Source organism: Oryctolagus cuniculus, chromosome 10, assembly GCF_051225735.1.
Source record: "Oryctolagus cuniculus isolate XC-2025 breed Fujian yellow rabbit chromosome 10, ASM5122573v1, whole genome shotgun sequence".
Lineage (NCBI taxonomy): Eukaryota > Metazoa > Chordata > Mammalia > Lagomorpha > Leporidae > Oryctolagus > Oryctolagus cuniculus.
This window is the reverse complement of record NC_142876.1, coordinates 79486173-79514164: the sequence shown is the minus strand read 5'-3', so window position 1 is coordinate 79514164 and position 27992 is coordinate 79486173. Positions and strand designations below refer to the sequence as shown.

Below are 27992 nucleotides of genomic sequence, written 5' to 3'. Positions count from 1 at the left end.
GGGGTAAAAAAAAAAAGGCAACAAACCTAACCTAGTAATGCCAGGAGTTTTACTGCAAAGTATTTTTTGATTTGAGGTGTATTAAATGCAGGTTACTCCAAACCAGACAGCACACTGATAATATTTCCAATCAAGCTAATGCCTGGATTTCAGTAAGGTCAGTGGGGAGCAGACAATTCTCCCATTAATCTGGCTGCAAGGGAGACAAAAGCGCCAACCGACCGTCCACGCATGACCAGATGCTAAATGGGTACAGTGCACAGCCCTCTCCACCCTCAAGTGTTTCTGTGTCAGATAACAAATTTATTAATGGGACTTTTTCAGGTCACAAAAATGTGACCCCCACCCTCTCATGAATATTCAATAGAGAACCAAGGCCACACTTTTTTTTGGGGGGGGGGGGGGGAGCTGGGGCCTTAAATCTGCCAGAACTGTCCAGTGCTCTGAACCAGTAGAGTTGTGACTCCTAAAGAGACAAGGCCCTCCTTCCGGCAGGGCGGGTAAAGCCCCAAAGGCAGGAAATAAAAATATAGGAAGTTCTCTCCCACCAACGTGCAGCAGGAAAGTAGAAATGGTTATTCAAAATACAAAAGGGATTTTTCTTCAAGTATTAAAATGAATTTGAGATGTTCATGTCTGTGAACAAAATCCTGCCCTTTGAAGAAGCAATTTAAAAAAAAAAAGCACACACACACAAACTTAAGTTCTTTATGAGGGATCCATAAAACTGCTACATGCTTCAACAAGCTCTGCTTCCTCCTGTGCAGGTCAGTGTTTATCTGTTCATCGTCTCCAGGAGCATCAAAACAAACAATAAACAAACAGGCAAACAAGAAACATTACAGACGCTTATGACCCAGCTGTGGAGACGAGCCTTGCACAAAATAATTAGAGTGATGCAATGCCGTGGTTACTCAAGTACTAAATTGCATGGTGGTAGCTCGGAGCACCACGGGACTACAAAGAAGGAGGGGATCACCAGGAGCAAGAAGGTCTGGGATGGTTCCTCCGGGAGGTGGTGTTTTAAGAACTGATGATTTGGATGGGGAGGGGGGAGAGAATGACAGTACAAGCACGGGAATGGCTTAGCAGCTGCCTCATAAGCTACTGGGAACCCCAAACTGCCCTCTCTCCAAAGAGACAAGCGACAGGGTGACTGAGAGATGACTCCTGGGCAGGGAAATACACCTTCAGGGATGTACCTGGCTAATGAGCGTACGCCGAGCCACCTTGACTAATCCTGGACTCACAGGTTACCCTCATGCGGTCTTGTGCATCTGCCCTGTGTTTGGGACTGGGTGAGAACTGGAACCTCCCTTGGCTGGAAGACTGTGAAATGAGTGGTGACTTGGAAGAAGCAGCTAATGCCATTTATTCACCACCTTAACTGCCAGGTCATTTTGGAAAGGTTGGGACAGAAAGTCAAAAAAAAAAAAAAAAATGGGGGGGGGGGATTGTGGGGGCTTTACATTGGGTTACTCAGCCAGAAGATCTCCTGTAGTTGTTAAAACCCGACCAAGGAAGAAACTGAGGTTTATAAGGCCAAGTGCTTCCCACCCCCACCCCCAAAGTCAAATACACTGAGCAGCACGGGTCCATAAGGAGAAGCACATATTGGAGAGGGAACAGAAAGAGACCATGCTAAAATAAAATGAATGCCTGGCAGAGAAGGAGAGGCTAGTGTTTAAGGAAGAGAGAAGGAAAGGTGAAATAGCGTACTTACAAATATTTCTGATGCCCACATCCTAACACCCACAACAGATCCAGCTCTTGTTCAAACACCACCTATTAAGAAACCTGTCAGCTGCTAAATGAGGCCATTGTGCAGCTGGCTGTGCGCTTACGAACAGATTACTATGATCCCACACCAAACTCCAACCACCAAATAACACACCTGGGACTAGAATCATGTATCATATTTGGTTCTGCGGCACCTTAGCCTTGAACAAGAAGAAAGTAAAAGGTTTTGCTGTCTGTTCAGGACTGGGGACGGAGGCAGAAGGTCCTGACCCCAGGGTCAGAAGGTGCAGCTCATCAGGACGTCACTGTGCACACCAATGAGCTGCACGTGGAGACAGAGATGGGGGCATGGTCCCTGGCCCATGTGGTTCTCATCTCCAACTGAGGGCCCACTTTGCCTGAAGCAGCTGGGAATTAACACGAGAAATTAAATTAATGCAAGAACTCAATTGCATGATGAGAGGACAAACCCTTAGTTAGGGGTGGTTATTTGACCTAGTGGTTAAGACACTCTTGGGACAGCAATAGCCCTTATCAGAGTATCTCATGGCAGTCCCAGCTCTGGCTCCTGACTCCAGCGGCCTGCTACTGTGCACTATGGGAAGCAGCAGTAGTGACTCAAGTAGTTGGGTCCCTGCCATATGGGAGACCTGGGTTGAGCTCCCAGCTGCAGGGTTTGGCTTTGCCTAACCTGCAACTGTTGCCAGCATGTGGAGAGAGAACCAGCAGATGAGAACTCTACCTCTCACACATGCTCTCTGGCCTTTCAAATAAATAAAACTAATTCAATTTTTTTTAATTAAAAAACATTCAGGCTCACCATCTTCCTCCAAACAATACTTATGTGAACGCTCATTTCCTTTTCCTTTTCCAATTAAGTTAGTGGAAGGTTTGGGACATCATCTGAACCAACAGAAGAAGTTATAGAGAGATTCAACCGACTGATTGCACCTCAAGAGAGGAAAAGCTGAAGCAATAGGAGTCCAAAATCCAGGCTTCTCCCAAGGTGACACATCTGACAGCTGGCACGGAGAAGCACACCCCTTCTGCAGAAGGGATGGCACTTCGGTATTTCTCCAAAGACCGCCAGCAGGGCAGCCAATTAGAGTCACTAAATTGCAACCGCGATGCCCCATTCTTGAGATCTGGGCATTTGTCTCTAAGGAACCACCGTTCCATCTTGATTTCAGCAGTGCTTTTACTTAAAAATATAAATTAATACATCATCCACCTACAGGGAGCTAAAGCACTCGTCTCCGTATCGATACTGTTTATGTCGCTGCTATGTCTATGTTGACAATGAAGCTAATTATGTTGTTTTTCTCCTGTGCCTACTAGTTTGGCCAAGGGAAAAAGACTGAGTTCTCACTATTCCATGGGAGTTTAAATTTCTGTTCATGACAGCCTCCAGTTGCTGCATGCGTCTTCATTCAAGGCAACATTTTACAATGCTAGTGGCTGGAGAATTTAGATAGATACAGCATGACAGGTCAACATTTTGGCAACTTCTGAGTACGATGGGTACATGAACTAGGGAAAACATTCACAAAAATAAAGAAATGAAAGAGAAGCCCTCTCCCTAAATGTAAAGCCATCACCGCAGGTAAACACAATCACACATAGAAGAGAAAAATGGCAGCACCCTTTCCTAACACGGCATCGACCTGACAGTAACGAATTACCCTTTCTCATTTATGATAAAACCATAATCCCTTGTTTTAACATAATGTAAAATTTATTAGTGCACCGCTTCTGCCGGGAGGTTAGAATAGATCATGCTGAAGTGTGCAAAGTTCTCTAGAAGGGACATGTTTGGGGCACGAGAGCATTTCCCAAAGAGCTTGAGCCTTCAGGTGCCAGTTTGTTTTTTTTTTTTTAAAGATCACCCCTGCTTCCACCACACAGTGGGTTTACTTCCCCGCCCTGCAAAGTGGCAGCATTTATGGCACAGTCACCTGCAAACCTCAACTGCAAGCAGCACCAGAACAGGGACAGGCCAGGGGTAACTTCTGGGGGATGCAACAACCTTTTGCCCTCTGCAACATTTCCTTAAACAGAAATTGCTGAATGTCAGACTCAGGCACTGCCCACCTCTCTCCCGTGCCATCAGCCTTCCCGGAGCCCTGTGTGTGCAGCAGGCTGCACAGAGGCCACAGGAGCATGTCCTGTCTTGTCCTCTGCACCAGGCCCGCAGATCCTCCTCCTCCCAGGCACCGCCACCTCCCTTCACCCTGGGCTGCCACACCCTCCGGTGGAAACCTTCCTTACGCCTGCCCTCTGCTGGCAAGCCGGCCCGAATCAGACATTTCCACTACCTCGACGTCTTCAAGAGACAACTTTCACAAGACAGACAAAGGCCAGGGCATGAACTATTGACTGGAATCTATCAATTAAGACACTTAACAAAGTGGGGGAGGTGGTGCCCCTGGTGACCCGCGGTACTTTTAATTCAAAACCACACATCCGTCTGGGTGCCAAAGTCGCTATTTCAGTCTGCCTGGGAGAACTACCTGTATGCCTGTCGGCATCTTGCCTCCTTTGCTCACTCTCGGGGGAGCGCGTGGCGGACGCACTTTCAATAAAACACCTTCTTAGCAGTAATGGGCCACTGTTCCCATTTCAGTGGTCCCTAAGGTTTCATGATACAGTATATTTAGCTGACGCACAGTTCAAGTTTGCTTCTGGCATTCCTAAGATCCATAAAAAGGGGGGGGGGGGCAAAAAGCGAAAGAAGATCTCTCGCTTCTCCTTTGTTTAGGCAGGGAAACAGTTCACTCTGAGACTGATTAGCTGGCCGGAATTAACACACACCGACGGAATGCACTCCTGGCTCCCAGATTGGCCGGGGTAGTCACAGGTGCAAGGTCAGCCTGGAGACTGGGAGAGGGCTGTGGGCACGAGGGGGTGAATTTCCCCAGCAGCGTGCTGGGGTTTAACAGTGCAACTCCCGTCAGTGTCAATGGGAAGCACGAGGCTTGCACAAATCCCTGCATACCATTTCAAAAATATATCTCCGAGACGGGAAAATGAAGCTTAGCAGTTGCAACCTCAAAAGCATTCAGGAAGTAGCACTCTTGACAGCGCTTTAGATGCCGAGTAAATGCTCTTATAAAGAACACCCAATCCAGCCGACAATAAATCTTACACTGGGGAAGCCTGCACAGGGCCGCGGAATCCCCTCCAGAGATAATTGCCTTCCGCACTGGGTGGCAAAGACCTGCGACACAGAAAGCAGTGGCTGGGGCCCTGCAGCTCTGCAGGGCTTACTGTTCTTCCCTCAATAGTAACCAAACACACACACACACACACACACACACACACACACACCATTTCAGGACAACCACAGGAAAGTCTAAAGATTGGCTTCCCTTTTAGAAAGTTAGGAGGTGAGGCCAGTTCTTGGAAGCAGGCATGAAGATGGAAGGCTGGGAAGTCAGAAGGTACAGGAGAACTAGGAATGGGACCTGGGCCACAGAGTCTGGTGGGTGATCCGGGGACCCCCCCTCCACCTTCTACTCTTGAAGGCGCTTGTGGTTTCCAAAGAGCTCCTAGCGCAGGGCTGATCCAATAGGCCAGTAAAGAGTGGGCAAACCAGTTCTAGTTCCAAGTGGCATCAAGCAGTCTGGTAAGCCCTGAGATGATGCAGGAGTACAAGGCAGGACTTTGTCATGACTTTTGTCATGAGTTAATGGTGTGACTGGGATCAAGTCACCGTAATTCACTGAGCCTACACATTGCACCTGAAAAAAAAAAGATGGATGAGATACTCTCTCTGGCTCCTTTTATAGCAACAACTATCATTACTGACTGCTTATCAAGTACCAGGGATGCACTTTACACTTGCAAAGGACAAACCGCTAGGCATTTTTTTTTTTATTTTTTTATTTTTTATTTTTTTTTGACAGGCAGAGTGGACAGTGAGAGAGAGAGACAGAGAGAAAGGTCTTCCTTTGCCGTTGGTTCACCCTCCAATGGCCGCCGCGGCCGGCGCACCGCGCTGATCCGATGGCAGGAGCCAGGAGCCAGGTGCTTTTCCTGGTCTCCCATGGGGTGCAGGGCCCAAGCACCTGGGTCATCCTCCACTGCACTCCCTGGCCACAGCAGAGGGCTGGCCTGGAAGAGGGGCAACCGGGACAGAATCCGGCGCCCCGACCGGGACTAGAACCCGGTGTGCTGGCGCCGCTAGGCGGAGGATTAGCCTATTGAGCCGCGGCGCTTTCTCTTAAGGTCGTACATAAAACTACCAAGAATATGACTGAAAACTGAAAATGAGATTTTAGAGCTGGGGAATCCTGGACATGAACATGGAAACAATCAGGTACCTTTTTTTTTTTTTTTTTTTTTTTTTAGGGAAAAAAAAAAAACAAAACAAAACAAACAACAGAGCTTGGCAGGATCCTCCCTGGGTCACAGGCCTCAAGACACATGGAGAACTTGTGTTGATAGAATAAGTCACACCCACGCTTTCAGACTGGCGGACTCAGCTGGGATCTGCAATGAAGACTCTACAGCTATCTGATTTCCAAACATAATGGTGTTCTTGGTGCTTGTGATATTTTTACTTCCTGTTTCCCTCAGAATGATTTCTGAGTATCTGGTCTGATATCCCAAGCCATTTGCCTGATTCTGTCTGTCTCACACTGGAAGAAAAGATGAAAGTGGACAGCTTTATGCATCAAGTGGCTACAGGCTAGGGGGAGACTTTTCCATCTCAGGTTGACACCATGGCTAAGGTTTAGATTGGATTTCAGGGGAAATTTGGAAGCAAAAAAGTAACAATGCATGGGACACTGGCTGGTGGTTGGAACCCCGGCATCCTACACTGGAGTGTCTGGGTTTGAGTCCCAACTCCACTTCCAATTCCAGCTTCCTGCTGATATGCACGCTGAGTGGTAGCAGGTGATGGCTCAAGAATTTGTATCTCTGTTACCCACATGGGAGACTTGGGTTGAGTTTCAGGCTCTTGATTGAGCTTGGCTTAGCCCTGACCTTTGCAGGTATCTGGGGAGTGAGCTGGTAGATGAGAGCTCTCTACCTCTCTCTCTCTCAAATATATAAATATCTTTAATAGAAAAAAAAAAAGAGTAACATTGCAGAGATATTAGATTCCTTTCAAAGTCTAATAACACCTTGAGAAAAATGCATATAGAAAAGTGTATAGTCCGGCCTATCAGCCAATTATGTGTTTATTTTATATTATTTCAAATGGCATTTCATCCCTCATGAGGGAAAGTAGTGGATGAAGCAGGAAGCTTTCAGGTCATACAGAACTTCCCTCCTTTCAAACAAATAAGGCATTGTGTTGGAACAATAGGAGGAATGTCTAATTGATCTTAATTAAATTCAGTGATGTCCAATTTCTGAGATGGGTCAGGACACATCTATGCAATGTCACAACCCAACAGGCCAGACCTCTGCAATCAGGGAGCTCTGCCGCCGACTGGTCCCTGACACCCTTTTCCATCCGCCACCTCCCCACTGCACTCCTGGCTTGTTCTGCCCCCCAACTCTCTTCTGTTTGGTTCCCTGGTTTGAGGCATATGCAGTAAAACCACACAGCAGAGCCCCCCACCCCCAGCCAACCTCAGGACTTGCAAGTCCCACCACATGCTATGCTTATCTCATTGTTCCCATGACAGCCAATGAAACAGGAACATGACCAACTCTACTGGAGTCCAGAGCAGGAGAGATGTGAGTTTGATTCCAATGTTTATTTCCTACTCCCCAGTAAAGTAGGTGAATCCTAAGAATTCATTTTGTCTGCACTTCTTCCCCTGTACAGTAGGAGCAATTATCTGCCCCAGAGTGGATAGTTCTTTTTCTTATTTTTAAGGGGGGGGTGTTGATTTTTAAAATCAGTTTTCCAGATTTGAGAGCATTGGTGTGAATATAGGATCCAAAGTATGGCAAGCCCCCAGATCACCAGTGTCTGGGCCAGCAAACCCTCCAACGTGGGTAGCTGTTAGGGTTCATCTGAGATCGCCTGGCTGGCGAATGGAGGGGCTCTCCTCCAGAGCCCAGCTGCCTGTGTCAGTCTCTTCACTGACTAGCTACAGTGCCTAGGTGAGTTTGAGACGATCACGAAGGCAGTCAAGTCATGAACAGGGCACGGTGGAAATCCTTTAAAGAGGCAGTCAGTCCCCCAAACTAGCGGGTACATACGGGACCTCTGCAAATAAGGTTTGCTGCAGGAAGGGAATGAGGGAAGGGCTGGGGTGTTGTCACAGGACAGCTGGGACAGCAATACTCAAGAGATGTGTGACAGGAATGGCAGGTCTAATGTGTCTTAATGCGTAAAGCAACCCTACGAAGCAGGTATTACTATGCTCACTACACAGATAGAGTTATGTCACAGCTAGGAACAGTGAGCTGGGTTTTGAATGACTAGAAACCAAGGCTTTTCTTTCACACACTACACTGGAGCCCAGGCTGGGGGCTGGCACAAAACCTGGAAGAAGGAAGAGGCAGATCCAAGTGTGCTCGCTTGGTAAACAGATGTGACCCAGAACCTAAATCAACACAAAGGCAAAGCTTTGATCTTGTCTCTCCCAAGTCCAGAGTGACAACCCACAATGAGGCTGGCTGGATGGGGGAGTAAGACGACTGAGGGAGTGGGACTAGGGGCTCAGTGACTCCTTAATTAAGGAGCTTCTCACAATCCCATCTTCATTCTCGGACAGTGAAAGAGAGGGAGAGGGAGAGGGAGAAAGGGCGTCTTTACCCGTTATCTCCTTCCAACATGTTCTGAGCACCAGGCAGCAGCCAACAGCCTTGGCCTGGGGCTGCTGGGCTTTCCTGGCAAATCACAGCCTCTCAGGCATAATGAGGAGACATCAAGGGGACAGGTGTATTTTATCTCTAATCGATTATAAAAGACGGGCAGACATTTGGACCTGGTGACTCTGGACTGTGGGTTCTCACTCTGGTCACACTATTTTCTAGCTGTACTTTTGGTAAATTCCCAGTCTCTCTGGGCATGAAGGAACTTCAAAAAAGTTTGTGGCAAAACAGAATTAAAAGTCAGTTTATTTTGGTGCAAAAATTTTTTGAAATCCACGCATAATTTTTCTGTACTACGCATTTCCCATAAACTTTCTCAGGACTCCCTCAGCAGCACAGATTTTCACATTTTTTTGCAGCAAAATAAATATCTTTTAATTTCACTTTCCATGAGCTTTTTGAACCACCCTCATATGAAAAAGAACTGATGCTAGTATTTTACCCATATGAGATTTAAATGAGAAACTAGGAGCGGGTGGGCCTAGCAGCTGAGATGCTGGCATCCCACCCTGGAATACTTAGGTTCAGTGCCTGGCTCTGGCTCCTGACTCCAGCTTCCGGGTGATGCAGACCCTGGGAGGCAGTGGTGATGGCTCAAGTCATTAGGTCCCTGCCACCACATGACTTACCTTGATTGAGTTCCTGGCTCTTAGCTCTAGCTTGAGCCCAGAGTGAACCAGCCCATGGAAGTCCTCTCTCTCTCTCTCTCTCTCTCTTTCTCTCTGCCTCTCAAATAGATGTTTTTTAAGCTCAAAAATATTTTTAAATGAGATAAAACAGGTCAGTGCCTGGCACACTATATGTACTTCAATGCACTACTGTCACCACACACCACTTTTCCTTCAGTTGCCTTCTTTTGCTATGATGAAATTCTGGAAGCCAAAATGGTATTTTGCTCTCCTTGAATTCTTATTTTTGTTTGCTGGAGGTTATGAGGATCCTAACTCCAAAATTTAATTAAGTAGCCATTTTTTTCATCCAATTGATCTCAGCAAGGAAAGATGAGATTTGTTTTTTGTTTTTTTTTTGTTTTTTTTTAAATCCAGGATACTTTCAGATGGCAAAATGACGGTCCCATTTAACTCTCCATTTTACAGGTGCACTACACCCACCAGTTGGCTCACCCCTTGCATGAGTAAAGGAGTTGGGTGGTTTGCTAAACAGAGTTCTCAGGGACCCACTGGGATAGTCCAAGGAGGGGTCTGTGCTAACTGTCCAGAACTAACTGCAGGTTGGCCAACATGAGACCTGATGCATGGGAGGATGTTTTTATTCTGTGTTGTTACTATTATCTCAAGGTGGAGCCTGTCTCCAGGAGGGAGAGCTTTTCAGAGAGTCCCAGCCACACTGGCTCCAGCGAGGGCTCGGCTTGCACCCGAACAGAATTGTTGTTTAATGACCAAATGAGCTGACTTTCAGATTCTTTTCAAACTTCCAAGCACCCATACTACTCAAAGTAAGGAATGGAAATCTGGTAGTGCGCCTAGGGCACACGGCAGGGCACCAGCTGTCGATTGATCACTTGCTGAATTAAAAAGGCAGGCAAGCAGGCAGAGAACAGAGGAGAGGTGTCTCCCACCTCCATCTAAGGGGATGAGGGCATTCCTAAAATCAGCTAAGGATTATGCTGCCTTTAGAGGGAACTGGGGAAGGGCAGTGGGGGTACTGGAACAGCACGTGCAAACCTTCATGTGGGAGATAAATGCCAAGACACGGGGGCTCTGAGGGACTCACAAGTCTGGGGTGGGCACAGTTCATACTCTATCACCCTTCCTGTGATACCAGGCATTTTTCTTCTTTTTCTTAATTTTGCCTGTATTTCAAAAATTCACCCATCTCTTCCTCTCCCCCTGGTCCCTGTTTTTTAGCATGGTCTCTGCTCTGCATCTGTGACGTGCTCAAACCTAACATCTCTCCTGGCTGCAACCTCAGCTGAGCCAAACACACACACACTCCTCAGACTGTGAAGTCCTCTAGTCCTGTGGTGGCTGTGAGTCCTGAGTGTCCATGTCAGAGATTCTGAGTCCATGATCTGTGATGCATCTCTGAGATTTTTTGGAGGGTGAATATGACATTAAAACAGGGAGGTTAGGAACCATTAAGCAAAAGTTAAGAAGCGAGGAGTCAAAGATTAGATGTGTTGGGGACCAAAATGTTGAAACAGTATCACATCAGACAAGGAATGATACCTTATACAATTCAGTAAAACAAAATTCAAACTCATGTCCCACTGGGGGCCAACTTACAAACCTTCAAGGACCTGACACTGACCTTTTGAAATGTTCAGGAGAGGAAACAGAACTGGAACAAAACAGGCCTCCCACTGACCTTCTGCAGGTCAGCGGGAGCCCATCTCTGAGGCATGAGGTGGAGCCTGTGCCCTTTTGCCTAGCACAGCCCCTGCACTGGGACGGAGGTGACGCTTGTTAAGGTTTCTTTACTGCTCCTTAAGAATGAGGTGGCCGTTGAGGGGAGGACAGCTACAGACCTGTCTGGTACAGTCAAAGTAAATACTGTAGAAAAGGAGAAAAGAGCCCAGTCTAAATGAAAAGAATTTATCTGTTAAGCAAAATTATTCTCCTCCCATAGAAAAAGGCACACACACACACACACACACACACAAGATGCATGGCAGAAGCAGAAGCCACTAACCCAGCCTCCTTCCAGTCCACAGGACTAAACTTCCCTGACATCATGCCTGTACCAGGCAGTTTAGCTCTCTCCAGCGGTGAACAGGCTCGTCCAGTGCCAGAGAGTGCCCTTCACTCCTCAACAAACATTTGATGAACTTACAAACAAATGAATTATTGTTTTTCTTTTCCATCCCCTCTCTCTCTCTCCCTCCCTCTGCCCCCTCATTCTTTTTTAATGTTTAATTATTTATTTGAGTTAGAGAGAGATAGAGAAAAGAGAAAGAGAGACCTTCCATTCACTGCTTCAATCCCCAAATTGCTGCAACAACCAAGGCTGGGCTCAGTTGAAGCCAGGAGTCAGGAGCTTCATCTGGGTGTCCCATGTGGGTGCAGGGCCCCAAGGACTTGGGCCATCTTCCACTGCTTTTCCAGGTGCATTAGCAGGTAGCTGGAAGTAGAGCATCCTGGCCTTGAACTGGAGTCCATGGGGATGCTGGCATTTCAGGCGGAGGCTTAACTGGCTACACTACAACACTGACTGGCCCCTCTCCCTTCTGCAATTCATTTTACTCATGTATCTACTTTCTCTGAACCACAAGCTTGGAGAAAGAAATGCTTTCTACTGTCTTCTTCCTACACCTTTGTTGTTACAGTATATTTCTAAGGAAAAAGCAACTAAGTACTTGCTAAATAACACCATCTTTGGGGTTGTTGTTTATCCTAATGGTTATGATGTCTGGGGACTGGAGTTGTGCTGCTGCGGGTGAGGCCATGGCCTGTAATGCCAGATTCCATATGAGCACAAGTTCAAGTTCTGGCTGCTCTGTTTCTGATCCAGCTCTCTGCTGAAGTGCCTGGGAAAACAGCAGAAGATGGCCCAAGTGCATGGCTCCTTGCACCCACGTGGGAGACCCAGATGGAGTTCCAGGCTCCTGGCTTTGGCCTGGCCCACCCCTGCTATTGTGGCCATTTGAGGAGAGAACCAGTGGATGGAAGATATTCTTCCTCCCTCTCTCTCTCTCTCTTCCATTCTCACCCTCTATCTGTAGCTCTGCCTTTCCAATAAAATAATAATTTTTTTTAAAAAAAGATGTCCATTGCCTCATGACAGTAGTGGGGTTCAATACCCTGGCTTCAGCTTTCCGTGAATGCGCACTCTGGAGGCAGCAGGTGATGGCTCAGGTTACTGGGTCCTGCTACCCACTCACGTGGGAGACCTGGACCGAATTTCAGGCTCCCAGCTTAGGCCTGGCCCAACCTTATCTGTTGCAGACATTTGGAGTTGAACCGGCAGATGGGAGTTCTCGCTCTCTGCCTCAAATTTCTAAAATTTCACACCCCCCCCATTAATAGCATCTTTATACATAAGAAGAATATTCTATAATAAGAGAAGGGTCTCTGTGATCGCCCTGTTAGGGACTAAGATGCTGTAATAATTTGGTAACTGAGTGACCTCACATGCAAAAAATGCATTTGCACCAGCCATGAATGACCAGATTCTTTGAAAGTTTAAAGGAATGAATATGAGCTCTGCTTGAGAAATTACAAAAATAACCAGATTTCATATCTCCCTGTAAACCTGAATCACTCAGTTCAACACACCCGTACCTACTGAAGGTAGACATCTATGCAGATAGTTTTATTTTTATTTTTTAAATCATCCATCTTTCACTTGTCTCGCTGATTCTGTCCAATGAAAAGAATCCTTGTGAACAGACATCAGACTAGCAGCACAGAGTACAGCAGTCTCCTGAGCTGCTGCCGGCGGCAGCGTAGCCTGGAACAAGGCAGACAACGGCCCAAGGAGCCCCCTCTCCGCTCCCGGCCTCGAGCAAGACAGGGAAGATCCGCAGGAAGGCCACAGCCCCTCGTTCACTGGGGCCACTCAACAGTCACAAAAGGTGGCGACTGTGATCCTTCTGTTCCAATCAGACCTGGAGCTGGCAGGCCCTCAGCTGCTCCTTGGTTACCCGGCTACCAAGAACTGCAGATGTAGGGATCAAATTAATCCCAACAGCCAGGACAATTTCACCCACGCCCCTTCCTACTGCTCCCGCACACGTCTCACTATGACCCTCTCTGCTCAGGGGCTATCTAGGCTTCGATGTGGTTTAAGACTCAGCCAGCATGTAAGACATGGTAAGCAGGACCTCCTCATCTGGTCGAGTGTCTGCTGTCCAGGCCAGGAGGACACCGGCTCCAATCCTCATTGCTCTACAGGATTTGGTGCCCTGGACCCGGCCAGGTCTCCAGTGGCTCCTGCTCGTGGTAAGGCCTCCCCTCACTGACTGTCACAGGAACTGCTGGTAAACTGAGCTCTTCACTCTGTAGCTGCATGGTTTATGGCTTTGCATTCACTCCCATTGAAAGTCTTTTTCATTGTGATCCAGATTAAAAGTCTTCTGAGTCCTTTTATTGAAAAAAAAAAACAAAAAAAATTGGGGCTGGTCCCAGCATCCCATGTCAGAGCACCAGTCTGAGTCCCGGCTGCTCCGTTTCCGATCCAGCTCCTGCTCTTGTGTCTTGGGAAGGAAGCAGATGATGGCCCCAGTGCTTGGGTCCCTACATCGGTATGGGAGACTAGGATGGAGATCTAGGTTCCTGGTTTCCCTCTGGCCCAGCCATGGCTGTTTTGAGCATTTAGGGAGTGAGCCAGCAGATGAAAGATCTCTCTCTCTCTCTCTCTCTCTCTCTCTCTGTCTTTTAAACAAATAATAATTTTTTAAAATCTTGATTCTTCGTTTCAGAAGAAACACAATTTCTGTCATCTCCACATCTCTTGGATCCCATCCACTGAGCTACATGTTGATGGTTTTTCTAAAGCTCTGTGTTCCAACATAACACCACATCCAAACAGGCTGGCCCTCCCCACCAATATTTATTTATTTATTTATTTGAAAGGCAGCAAGAAAGGGAAAGACAGGAAGATAAGTCTTCCATCTGCTGGTTCACTCCCCAAATGACTCAGCAGCCAGGATTAGGCCAGGCTTAAGTCAGGAGCTAGGTACTCCATCAGAGTCTTCTACAGGGGTGCCAGGGGCACTTTGGCCATCTTGTGGTGCTTTCCTAGGCCAATCAGCAGGGAGCCGGATTGGAAGAGGAAGCAGAACACTGAGACTTGACCCAGCGCTCAGTGTCTCTGGCTGCAGCTTACTCTGCCGCAATGCCGGCCCCTGGGCTGCCCTTGCTGCTACTACACAATGACCACGTTCTGCTTCCAGGCAGGGCTTATTTCCCCTTAGGCCCTGGTCCTAAGTGAAAGTATCTCTGGGCTCCTAGTGCCACCACCCTCACTCACCACCTAGCACTGTGCCTGGCTCAGTTTAGGTGCTTCCTAAACAAATGTTTTAGTTTTCAAAAACTGCATATGTATGGGGCTCAGAGTGATGATTCAATAAAGGCATGCCATGTGTACTAATCAATTCAGGGTAATTAATGTTTCCATCTCCTTATTATTACTTGATGTTTGAAGACTCTGAGATTCTGCTCTATTTCTTCAGGCGGTGTGAGTATTTCAGAGCTTATTGTGAACCTAGCATCACCGACTCCACTGTGAAACACCAAGACTGATGGTTTGGGTGCCTGTCATCCAACCTCCTGCTCTCCCCTTCCCAAACTCGAGTGATCAGTATCTACATTCAGATCAACTTGCTTTTTTAGCTTCTACATTTGTGGTGCTTATCTTCCTCTCTGACTTGTTTCACTTAACATGATGTCCTCCAGTTCTATTTTGCTACAAAGGATAGTATATCACTCTTTTAAACAAATGTTTTTGGATACATAAGCGAGCTTATTTAATCTTTACCACAACCCTGTGAAGATACTATTTTCCTATATTTTATAGATGATGAATCTGAGGTCAAGTAATTTAAATAACTTCCTAAGACTTATGCACCTGTTATATGGAACCAGCATGGCTTCTAAGGCATTAAATATCATGCACAAGACACACTTATTGCTCACGTCATCACAGGACCCCCAAAGTAAGGTGTCTTGTTCCTCTTTTTCCGTGGGCTACTAGTGTGGATCACACCTCTCCAAACACTCCTTCTCCCAGCTTTCGGCATCTCCTTTCTGCAGAAACAAACGTGGCTACAGAAACTTCCAAATTAAAACCTGGCGATGAGTTCTAGACTCTTGTTTCCTAAACCTATAAATCAGAAGTGTCTACGCAGGTCATAAACATTCCTCAGCAACACCACGGGGAACACTCTGATGCATGGTGCCAGCAGAATCATTTTAAATAGTTACATAAGAGTTTCGAAAAAGGCAATTAACACCTATAGAAGTTTTGTGTTTTTTTTTTTTTCTTCTTGAAATGAAAATGAATCTCTGGAGATGACTGTTCCCATACATAAAGATAGCCAGTTAGAAAATAAAAATAAAGCTACGAGATGCAGCGCTGTGTGTAGGATCCCAGGGAGAGAGCGCAGAGGAGCCAACAGTTGACAAGGCTAAGACACTGGCATGATGACATCAATTCCTGTTGAACTCTGTCACACTGTCACGTGGTAACACACTACTGCCGGTATGGCACTCCTGGGTGACACAATTCAGTCACCAAATAAACAGCTCACTCTGTCCAGCCCCGGCTGAGGCCTCCCCGCCATGCTGGTTTGACACATGCTACCACACTGTCCTCTCCAACACTTCGAATCCTCCTACCTGCTCTCGCATGTCTGGTCCACGTTCTTTCCTTCCGCTTTCCCTTCATCCGTGACTCATCGCCTCCTGCAAAATCCAACCTTCTGCCGATGAAGTCACTCAGAACAGCCTTCCTTTAACCCTAACTCCCCTGGGTACCAAAGGTCTTCTCATCTCTCCAGGCTCACCAGGCAGTAGTTACGGTTTTACTCAATGAACCCATTTCTCAAGCTCATGTGAGATAGGCATCTTTCTCTTTGTCTCTCAGTGTTCTTCAGTTGGCCCATGCTACCAAATACTCTGCCTGAAGGGTTGGCCGCTACAGCAATTTCAACCCTCTGCACAGCACAACCAGAAACCTTGGACTAGACTAATTTCTAAGAAATTAAGTATGCATGGTTAATGCTATCTGTTCAGCGTTTTCTTCTAGACTTATCTTGGGGCAGAATACCAACCAATAATGCAGCATCCAGTGGGAATCTCAGACTTGTTCTCAAGCCACACAATTCAAAGGCAGATATGGTCCACGATGACACCCCCTCCCCAACTCCAGCTCTTCTGATACCTTGTCCTGATGCTCAGTGACTACGAAACTCTCAGCGCCAGCCTGCTCGTGAGAACGAGACGGAGAATCTGTGAAACTTTGGTCTGGAATAGATTCAGAGTTCATCTGAATCCCACCCCCTCATTTTCCAGATGAGAACACTGAAGCCCAGCAAGGAAACAGCAGGAGCAAAGGTCAGGCACCTAAATAGTTACTGGCAGAACCGAGACCAGGACCTAAAACTTCTCTCTTTCTAATTAAGCATTCTTTCTGCTGTTCCCCACCACCTGCCAGGGCAGACCCAGGAAGACCCACGAAATGACAATCATCAACCTCTAGCGCTGAAGACTTCCTCTTCTGGGGGATGCACTGGGAGACTACAGTCTTCCTGTACTTGTTGAAATGAGCAGTGCTTCTTTTGTCAACTGCAAATTATGAATGAAGAATATACCTAGTATGAAGTTACCAAAGTACTAGGATCTAAGTCATCTTCCACAGTAACTCAAATTTCACTTGTTCAAAAATCCACATCATTTTATTTGGCCATTAACCCCAGAGCCCAGCTGTCTAACAGGGCAGACACTAGTTTTAGGTGCTGTCTGAATTTAAATTAAGGGCCAGCATCGTGGCACAGTGGATTAAGCTGTAACCTGTGACACTAGCATCCCATATGGGCACTGGTGTGTGTCCTCGCTGCTCTACTTCTAATCCAGCTCCCTGTCAATATTCCTGGGAAAGCAGTGGAAGATGGTTCTAAGTGTCTGTGACCCTGCCAACCATGTGGAAGACCCAGAAGAAGCTCCTGGCTCTTGGCTTTGAACTGCCCTGGTGCTGGCCGTTTAGCCATTTGGGGAGTGAACCAGCAGATGGGATATCTCCCTCTGTCTCACTCCCCCTCTCTCTGTAACTCTTTCAAATAAATTTTAAAAACTTTTAAAAAATTAAATAGAGTACACATAAATAAAACAGAAAAAAATAAGTTCCTCCATCAGACTAGGCATATTTGAAACACTAAGTGGCTAATATAGCTGGTAACCACCATGCTGGACAGTGTGGATATAGAACATGTTCACCCCTGTAAAAAACTCTATCATTCAGGGCTAATGGTCTAGAACATATCAGTGTATGAAAAGGTCATAATATGAAAGCCATTACAAAGATGAGGGACTTGAACCCTACAAAATTTACGTATACCATTGCCCCAAGTTTTATAGGTGGTTGGTTTCAGGGTTGAGATTAAATGTTAAGGTATCTGGGGCATGTGTTTGGTTCACCAGTCAATATATCGGTTGGACTGCCTTCATGCCAAATTGGAAAACCTAGGTTTGATGCTTGGCTCTGGCTCCTGACTCCAACGTCTTAGTAATGCAGACCCCAGGAGGCTGCAGCGACGGCTCATGTAGCTGGGTTCCTGCCACCCACATGGGAGACCTGGATTGAGTTCCCACCTCCTGGCTTCAGCCCAGGTCCAGCTGTGGCTGTAGCGGTCATTTACAGAGTAAACCAGAAGATGGAGGGCTGCAGTGTGCTCTCTATTTCATAAATAAATACAAATTATTTTTTAAATGTCAAGTTCCCCAGCTTTTAGGGCAGGGCTATACAACTTGGCTTGCAGTAAGGCACAGCTCCCCCTCTTTGAGACAGTGGGTAGGACAGTCATACAGCACCTACTCCTCTAACTGCTAACAACTTCTCCTTTCGCTATGGCGGATCTATATGGTTGCCAGGGAACCAGCTCCATTCTGGGAGATCCACAGGTGGGCATTTGGTTCAGCCCCACCAGTCAGCACGTTCCTCTCTCATCTGTGGTGCAGACAAGTGACTCAAGTCATCCAATAAATTCAGAGGCATCTGTTGGAATTATAAGGCAACAGACCCTCTTTTCTACAGGAGTCGATAAACTGTAAGTAAACAAAGGCAGCTGGGACCCTCAGAAGCCACCTTGCGTCAGCAAGGGGAGAACCTGACCGAGCAGAACCGGGGAGCCAGACCAAGTCCTCCCAGCATTTTCTGGGTGCCTGGTTTCAGCTGTGTCTGCGGCCGGGCTGCTGACCCTTGAACTTTCAAATGCTGTGAGCCCATAGGTTTTACCCGCCGTGACTTGCCAGTCTGAGCTGGGCTTGACATTTGCATGGGGACAGGCCCTGACTAATATAGGTGTCTTCTTCCACAAGGAAATTAGGAAGTGGCTATGCTAAACACTTCCAATCAACCCTGAAAAGCACAGCAAGAGGGAAACACCAAATTCACAAAGCACATGACAGCATTTGCAAATCTGGGTTCACATGATGCCATTTGGGGAGGGATTCCCCAAGACAACCCCGATTTCTTGCAGTCCGTCCCAGCCACACATCCATCACCAGGTTTCAATTCATCACATGTGCATTTTTCTTTCGATCACCCTAATTTCTGAATCTCTTTCTTGGGGTATGTCTGCAACTCCACACTGTAATTCAATAAAGCGTCTTCTATCCATCAAGCTCGGGGAATTCCTTCCAGACATTTCCAACCTCTTCAAACTGTGTGTATCTATGAAATCCCGCCCCCAAGGACCATGATGGACAATTCAGACTTCTTGGTCTAATGAGTTTCCATTCAAAATCTGTCTTCAAAGGTCCTTTCTCATGAACTCTGCACTGCTTCCTCACTCATGGGTTGGTTTCGCATTTTCCCTGAATCTGATATTTGAGTTTCTTTTCTGTCCTAGCTCCCCTTTGCCAACTTATGACAGTCGCACTTTCATAGTCTGACAACAAACGATTTAAAAAATCTGTTAGCAACTTATTATAATCCATACATTTGAAAGAGAAGTATACTTTCTCTTTATGGTGCCCATTTCAACATGTGCACTGTGGAGCTACGTCACTGAAATCACAGTGAGACCAGGCTTGTTAAAATACTGCATAGTGGGGCCAGTGCTGTGGCATAGCGGGACCTGCAGCGCTGGCATTCCATATGGGAACCGGTTTGAGTCCCAGCTGCTCCACTTCTCATCCAGCTCCCTGCTGATGTACCTGAGAAATTAGCAGAAGAGGGTCCAAGTGCTTGGGCCCCTGCACCCACATAGGAGACCCAGATGAGGCTCCTGGTTCCTCGCTTCAGCCTGACCCAGCCCTAACTGTTGTGATCACCTGGGGAGTGAACCAGCAATGAAAGATTCTGTCTCTGCCCCCCTCTCTCTGTAACTCTGCCTTTCCAGGGCCAGCATTGTGATTGCAGGTTAAGAAGCAGCTGGCCACACAAGCGTCCCCTATTGAAGCGCTTGTTCTGTGTCCCAGCTGTTCTGCTTCCAATCCAGCTAATCCTGCTAAGGCATCTGTGAAGGCAGCAGATGACTGCCCAAGTACTTGAGCCCCTGCCACCTGTGTAGGAAACCCAGCTGGAGCTTCGGCCTCCTGGTTTTGGCCTGGCACATCACATCCCTGGCTGTTGCAGTCACCTGGAATGAACCAGCAGATCAATGATTCTTGTTATCTCGGTCCCTCCCTCTCGCTCTGTCACTCCGCCTTTCAAATAAATAAATCATTTTTTAAAGGCCCTGATTTATCCTATATATCATGATGTTTAAAAACTAATCATTAAAATGTATGGATCTGGGCATGAAATACTCATTCTCCATTCATGGCTTATTTTTTCCACTTACGGATCTTGTCAAAATCAACTCCTTTCTATGTAGATGTGCTTTCTGTCCAGATTAGCAACAACTCAGACCTACTTTTACCTTCCCTTTAGCTTTTGCACTTCACTCCGCTAATATTTATAAGCATTCTAACGTTTCATTTATTCTCCAGTTACTGGGAAATTCTAGGTCAAGATTAGTCAGGTCCTACGGCTTCATATTTTGACTGTTAATGAACATGAATAGGAACCTGGCCTTTGGTGTCATCAACAATTCAATCATGTTCTGATGACATTATCAGCACCTTTTTGTCACATGCTGGGTGTCTCTGGCAGGGCACTGCATGGTCCAGTTTTCATCTGGTCCTTTCTGTGGTGGGTATCATTTGTGGCCATTTTACAGACAACAAAACAAAAACGCTGAAGTTAAAACATTTTGCCCAAGATCTTGGTAGAGGTAAGAATTCAGATACGAATTCTTTGTTTCTAAAGCCTGAGCTAATTCTTTTGATGGCACAGATGACTGTTCTAAAACTGGAACTACAAGCACCAGGCTGCAAAGCTTCACAGCTGTATTCTTTGTAGCCCTAAACCTGAAACCAGTGCCTCCCATTGACCACGAGCCTCAGCCATCCTCTGTCCTGTGGCCAGGGGCACCAAGGGGCCTCTGTCCTCTCAGACTCTGCCTGCTGTGGTTCTACTTCACCCATCTGCTCTTGTTCTTTATTCCATAAGGAGAACGGTGAGTCTTCCCTAACAGGGAGACGGCACAATAACCCTGATGTCATTCTCATTCAATGTGTTGGGGGTTGGGGTGCCCATGTGATAAATGGCATGCTGATTTTATTCTCAAGAGAATCTGGCCATTGCTGTTGCCTTTTCTAATCACCAATGTCCCTCGCTGGTCCAGAGATAAGGGCTGCCATTCCAGGCTACAGACGCCACCTCCAATTTCCCCAAGTGCATCAATAAGAGGCAGGGACTGAAGTCCCGAGTTCTGTCTTGCCAGATACTTTCCAGGAATGTCTCTCTTCCAAATTGTTAGCGACATCGAACGTGACCCTGGGCTGCAAACTTCTGCCCGAGAGCGAAGTAGAAAACCAATTTATGTAAAATTAAAAGCTATTTGCTTGATCCATCACTTGCTTCCTCTCTAGCCTACTTTCAACTGTAACACATTCAGCTGGAATTACAGGCTACCTCTTTGTCCCTCACTGGGGCATAGAATCTATGCACAACCATGGAGAATAAACATTACAGAAAAATAATGACTTCAGAAGCACCGGGCCCCTACCCAAACACAAGATACATGTGTGTTCAGAGATGGAAACGAACGGCTGTTTACCCTGAAGGCCCCATAAGAAAAATGCAGTCACCTTTACAGTAAAATGCAACTTACTGTTCAACATGCAACAAAACTGAGATGAAAAAGAAGGCCGGGGACTGAATTCCAACAAAGAGCTCTTAGGGTACCTTGGATTCCTTCGGGAGAGTCCAGGCCATTCAAGAAGTGTGCAGTGTGCAGGCCCCGCACAGCTGACCCGTGCGACTCAAGAGCTCACAAGAGCAAGGTGGGGAAAGGGTCCCAGGTCACTTACTTCCGTTGATGTGGCCAGGGTGGGGGGAGGGGGGAGGAGGGAGGCAGAGGACTAAGCCTGTGTGACACAGTGTCCTGCCTTGGTCTGGAGGCTGGCTTCCTGGCTTTGGGGAGTCACAAGTCCAGTGTTAATTAATCGAACAAAAGGAACAATGCAGGTTTTGTCCAGCTACGAGTTATGCAACACGCTAACCTGCATGGAAACAGGATGGAGCCGAGCTGCACCAGAGCAGCTCTGACCATTTCCCGGATGCAACAAATAAGGGCACGCATTCCTTGTCAGTGTGTCTCAAAATGACAACAAAAGCCATCCAAGGTTCCTGCTGAGAGAGGCCAGCAGGTATTGACAAAGGCTTAACAGTGTCTTTCTGAGACCTCTGTGGTTTAGCACTTTGTCAAAACAGGATACTATTTAAATTAAAAATGTATTGATTCAAGTTCAGAAAAACCCTGCTTTGCTGTTTTTATAGCCAAATTCGTGGGTGGGGAAACTCTGACCTTTCTTTTTTCTTTCTTTCTTTCTTTTAATGGTACCATATATGGGTCTGAGAAGGTACTATATTTAGCAGCTAGTTTTGAGAACCAAGGTATCTAAGCAAGATGACTATCACTTTCTATGAATTACTGTACATGTGAAATCATGGGCTTGTTACATTATGCAAAAGCGACTCATGTGAAACAAACAAAAATACCTGTTTGCATACATAAGTTTTGTAAAATCTTTGTGGGGAGAAAAAGGGGAAATACAGCCTAGACCAGCCACAGCATAATGTGCCTTCCATGTGAGTCCGGTCCGGCATGCAAAACGTCTTCTTTCACGAAGACACCTAAGCCAGCACTAGGTGACTACGGTCCAGAAAGCAACGCAAGCGGACCACCCTGACCTTCCAGCCTGGGAGCCGAGGGGCTGTGTCACTGCACAGTGGAAGGGTGGACGGGCTGGCTTCCTGCTGGCGGCTTTTCCACTTGTCCTTCCGCACTCGACCCTTCACTTCATCAAGGTCTCTTCCTCTAAGAGGCCCTTCCTGGGGCAACCAATGTCCTGGGAATGCCATCACCACTGTCCACGCAAGCATCTGCTCGCTTTCTCACAGCTCTCACCATCGCTGACGTATGATGATCTATTTTTTCCTCATCAGTTTACTGTCCCATGAAGAGTGGAATCTCTCGAAGGCAGGGATCCTGTTTTGCCTGCTGCTTGACCCTGGGTGGCTGGTAGACCATCTAGGTCAATGCGACCACCAAATAATTTGTCAGACACTGAATGGGAAAATCTCAACAACAATCTTTTGCACTTGCTGAAAGTCCCTTGCTGTCTTCATGGGCAAGACACTAACGAAGTCATCTCAACAATGTCAAAGTCTTCTGAGACAGTAGAGAGGCTGTTAGATATAAATACTGAACTGTGGGATTTTACCCTACAATCACGCTTGAGACTATCCTCTGAGGTCAAACAGCCGTGACAATATGCAGCTTCCCATTGCCTGGGGGTGGGGAGCAGGACACACTAGAGGAAATTTGGAGAATCTGAGCAAGAAATGTAATTCACCAGAGATCTGGGCACAATCCATGTCTTCTTTTGTCAATCCTTCTGATTAGTGGCCAGCGTATCTCAGAGTAAGATGAACAATACTTTGGCTAATGGCCTTCTAGTAGGAGTGTACCATGGCTCAGGGATCAGGCCATATGCTTGCCTTTTATGTTGTTGTTTTTTTTTTTTTTTTTTTTTTTGTACAGCAGGGCTGAGGGAAGTGACACATTCCAAACTGTGACACCGGATCACTCATCCAGGGATTTGCAACAGGGCAAATGAGGAGGCTGGTATGGGTGGTCCCCAGCCCCCAAGACAACCCCCACAAAGACTCCCACCATGTAGTATTCACGTCGGTGTGGCCCCCTCCGACACCGTGTCAAGACTGGCCTTTGTGACCAACACAGCAGAAGCAACTGTATACTTTCTGAGGATAGATCATAAAAAGATCTGGATTATTCGGGGCGAAACTGGCTGCCGTGCTGTGAGGACTATCAAGCATCACTACAACAAGGGGCCCCTGCCAAGAGCAGCCCTTGTGTGCCACCTTGCAAGCGGACACTATAGTCCCAAACCCCACCCCACCCCTTCCGGCCTTACATTTCGATTGCAACCTTGTGAGCGTCTATGAGCCAGAATCACTGGGCTAAGCCTCTTCTGCATCTCAAATGGACAGAAAACATTCAACATGATAAACGGTACAACTGTTGTTTTAAGACACTAAGCTTTTGGGGTTACAGAGTATCTGACCTCATCACAAGGGCAAAATCGTTATCACCTGGTCTGGTAAATGCTTTCCTGCAGATACACCTGCGCCTTGTGTCCCATTTTGGTCATGTGGGGATTATCATCAAGCAAAGAAAGGAAAGCCTAGCGTTCGGGCAGGCAACCGCTGATGACAAGAAATCTACAGTCAGGGCGCTAAGGCACAGAGAAGAACGAGTTCCAAAACGCCTGGGCTCTAAGTGGCTTGTTACAGAGCACCGGGGCTTTGACACCACATGGTGGGCCTGACGGGAATAACTGAAGGGAGCTGAACAGGGTGTGTGGAGCCCATGGCAAGGCACGAAGACGCAGCTCCAGGTGACATGGGCTCCATGTGTTGCTCCAGCTTTGGAGGCTTTTTTTCCTTTTAAGGAGAAGAGGGGCCGGCGCCGCGGCTCACTAGGCTAATCCTCCGCCTAGCGGCGCCGGCACACCGGGTTCTAGTCCCGGTTGGGGCGCCGGATTCTGTCCCGGTTGCCCCTCTTCCAGGCCAGCTCTCTGCTGTGGCCAGGGAGTGCAGTGGAGGATGGCCCAGGTGCTTGGGCCCTGCACCCCATGGGAGACCAGGAAAAGCACCTGGCTCCTGGCTCCTGCCATCGGATCAGCGCGGTGCACCGGCCGCAGCGTGCCGGCGGCGGCGGCCATTGGAAGGTGAACCAACGGCAAAGGAAGACCTTTCTCTCTGTCTCTCTCTCTCACTGTCCACTCTGCCTGTTAAAAAAAAATAAAAAATAAAAAAATAATAAAAAAAAGGAGAAGAAGGAAAGTGAGATTTTTAATGGGAAATGTCTAGATTTTTTAATTTGCAACTGGTTCCAAGAAATGTTTAATTTAGTGTTTGTAAACAAAGCAATATCTAGCCCAAAAGCCCTGGGTTTGCAATCCTCTATCAATTCCTTGCTTCTCTCAGCCTGGCTCCCCTTAGAAAGTAAATTTCAAAATTCCTATTTTCAAGAAATTTAATTTCTTGTTTTAAAAGATGTAGTTATTTATTTGGAAGCGAGAGAGAGAGAGAGAGAAAGAGAAGAGATCTTCCATCTGCTGGTTCAATCCCCAAATGGCTGCAATATCCTAGCAAAGCCAGGATGAAGCCAGGAGCCAGGAGCTTCATCTGGGTCTCCCACGTGGGTGACAGGGGCCCAAGCACTTGGACCACCCTCTGCTGCTTTTCCAGGAACATAAGCAGGGAGCTGGATTGGAAGTGAGGCAGCCCATATGGGATATTAATGTCATAGGCAGTGGGCTTAACCCACTGTGCCATAATGCAGACCCCAGGAATTTCATTTCTTAAGTTTCTTTCATATTTTTCAAAGTCGTCACAATGGCTGTTAACAAACACTGGCCCACAGGGCAGGCAATAGGCCTAGCAGTTAAGACCCCATGTACTATCAGAGTACATGGGTTTGATACCCAGCTCTGGCTCCTGACTCCAGCTTTCCGCTAAGGCACCCTGGGAGGCAGCAGGTAATGGCTCAAGGACTTGGGCTCCTGCCACCCATGTGGAAGACCCAGATTGAATTTGCAGGTACTGGGGGTATTGGCCTTGGACAAGTGTGGCTGCAGGTCACCGTGGGCATCTGAAGAGTGAAGGAGAAGAAGATGGGAGCTCTGTCATCTATGTCTCTCTGTCTCTCAAATAAAAAAAAAAATTTAAAAAGCCACATTGGTCCCTTTTTTCATACATGCAATAAATAATGTGATAATACAGAAGTGAAAGAACAAGCCTCCTGCAGGTGTAGACAACCCTCTTAGGGGAAAGTACCAGGGCAGTGAAGAGTAACAAATCCCTTTAGTCCCCAAGAGCAGCGAGCACGCTCTGACTGCACAGCCTCCTGAAAAGACAATTTGACCATCCACACTTTGCTTGCCCCATACATCAGGACCCAAGAACGCAGAACTGGAGAGGAAAATGAGAGTAAGCCCCGGCCTCTTGGCATGGATGTAACAATGAAGTCAAAAGGAAAAATTACTGCGCAACTTCCTCCTTGGAGTGGAGGGGGCAACTCAGTGGGGTTCACAGTGGGGGAGGAGTCAGCATCACAACCCTGCCTTTCCTTTTCAGCAGGTGCAGCTGGCTGTCGAGGTGGGGTCCTGCACAGAAGGCATGTGAACAATCCAGCGGGCCCACAGCTCTTCGACTGTAAAATCCTCAGAAGATAACATAGCTATCTACGGTCATTTTCAATGCAATTTGGTCTGAAATGCACAAATGGGCTGACAATTGCCAATTTCCGCCCATTTCCTGCCACCCAAAAGGCTCGATATTATGTACAATTCCAATTCGTTTTGTACAGGTCAGCCTAGGCTCTCACAAGTGACAACTCACCAGCAACAGCATAATAACATGACTGGGAGCGGGTGTTTCATGCAGTGGTTAGGTGAGCCACCTGAGATGCCGGATCCCCTACTGGAATGCCTGGGTTCCAGTCCTGGCTCTGCTTCTGATGTCAGCTTCTTGCTAATGCACACCCCAGGAGGCAACAGATGATGGTGCAAGTACATGGGTCCCTGCCACCCGTGTGCGTGACCTGGACTGAGTCCTGGGCTCCTGGTTTTGTCCTAACCTAGCTCCAGCTGTTACAGGATTTGGGGAGTGAACAGATGGAAGATCTCTCTCTGTCTCTTTCTATGCCTTTCAAATAAAATGAAAAAAAAAATACATAGTAAAAAAATTGTAATATGACAATCAGAACAGTATCATCTGTAAGAGCAGATAACCTTTTGATCAGCACACGCCACAGTGTTGGATTCTGTTTGTCTTAAAAAGATGTATTCATTTATTTGAAAAGCAGAGTTACAGAGAGAGAGGGGGAGAGGCAGAGAGACAGAGAGAGGAAGAAATATTCCACCTACTGGTCCAGCCCGGTCTCCCATGTGGGTGGCAGGGGCTCAACCACTTGGGCCATCTTTCGTTGCTTTCCTAGGCCATGGGCAAGGAGCTGCATTAGAAGTCATGCAGCTGGGACTGGAACCAAAGCCCACATGGGATTCCAAAGTTGAAGGCAGCAGCTCAACCCATTAATGCTCGGACCCATTTGTACATATTTTAAAATCTGCTACCCGGTGGCTGGCATTATGGTGCAATGGATTTAGCTGCTGCTTGTGATGCCAGCATCCATCTCTTAGTGCTGGTTTGAGTCCTGGCTGATCCAGCTTCCTGCTAATGCACCTGAAAAGGCAGTGGGAGATGGTCCAAATGCTTAGGCACCTGCTACCCAGGTGGGAGACCAGGATGGAGTTTCTGGCCTCTGGCTTTGGCCTGGCCTGGAATGCGGAGTGAATCAGCAGAAGGAAGATACCTCTCTCCTCTGTCCTCTTCTCTGTAACTCTGCCTTTCAAACAAATAATCTTTAAAAAAAAAAAAATCAGTCATCTGAACTAATCTGATGGGTAGATGTTTCTACTTCACAGAAGCTCAGAAGTGAGCCAACCTGCACATGTCACACAGCTGGTAAGTGATGGTTTTTGAATTTGGGTGTCTCTGACACCAGAGATTTCACAACTCAATTTATCATGCCATCAATAGCTCAACCATAGCTTAAGGGCAACTCAAGGCTTTTTCATAGCCAATCAACAAATTCAACCAATGAATTTAATGCCGGGACTGTTATTAGTACCATTAATGTGGATGGAAATAATGATGATCAATTGTATCATTATGACCAGCAAACCTCACACACATTCAGAAGGAAGAAACAAGGCTTTGGTTTACGAAAGCCAAAGGCAACCAAGCTGTGCCAGCAGCTGCCCCGGAGAGACAAGGTGAGCCCAGGACCCGGCAGGGCACCACGCGCAGTCTCGGTGGAAACCGAAAGTCCCACGCCTCCCCCTCACGGTGCAGAGAGGAGGAAGCTGGGCTGTGGGACCCAAATCTCAGATGGAAGGAAACTTTCAGAGGAAATGATTTAAGCTTTTTTTAGTGAGAAAGGTATTTTTCAAGTTCTCTTTTGAAGCTCTTATTTCCATCCAAACTCTACACAAATAAAAGTAATTGTCAATTTTCAAAGTGTCTTGTGGTTCACTGTGAGGGAGGGAGTCTGCCTGATTTTCCTTCAGTCCCTGGAGTTTTGTTTTGCTTTCTTTCACCTCTCTCTGTCTCTGTCTCTCTCTGTCTCTGTCTCTGTCTCTGTCTCTGTCTCT

The 27992-nt window shown here is 47.0% G+C and overlaps 1 protein-coding gene across 26 annotated transcripts in view; it reads right to left on the bottom strand.

Annotated features, from left to right (window-relative positions):
* The window catches only part of FOXP1 (forkhead box P1), a 465689-nt gene that overhangs the window by 109837 nt on the left and 327860 nt on the right, over positions 1–27992 (bottom strand). The window contains exon 1 of one of the 26 annotated variants that reach the window (XM_089305434.1): positions 1724–1786. The exons of the other annotated variants lie outside the window; for them this stretch is intronic. Within the exon in view, the coding sequence (XP_089161560.1) occupies positions 1724–1744 (21 nt within the window). The 5' untranslated portion in view covers positions 1745–1786. Of the gene's footprint in view, positions 1–1723; positions 1787–27992 lie in introns of those variants that run through there. 26 annotated transcript variants of the gene reach the window in all.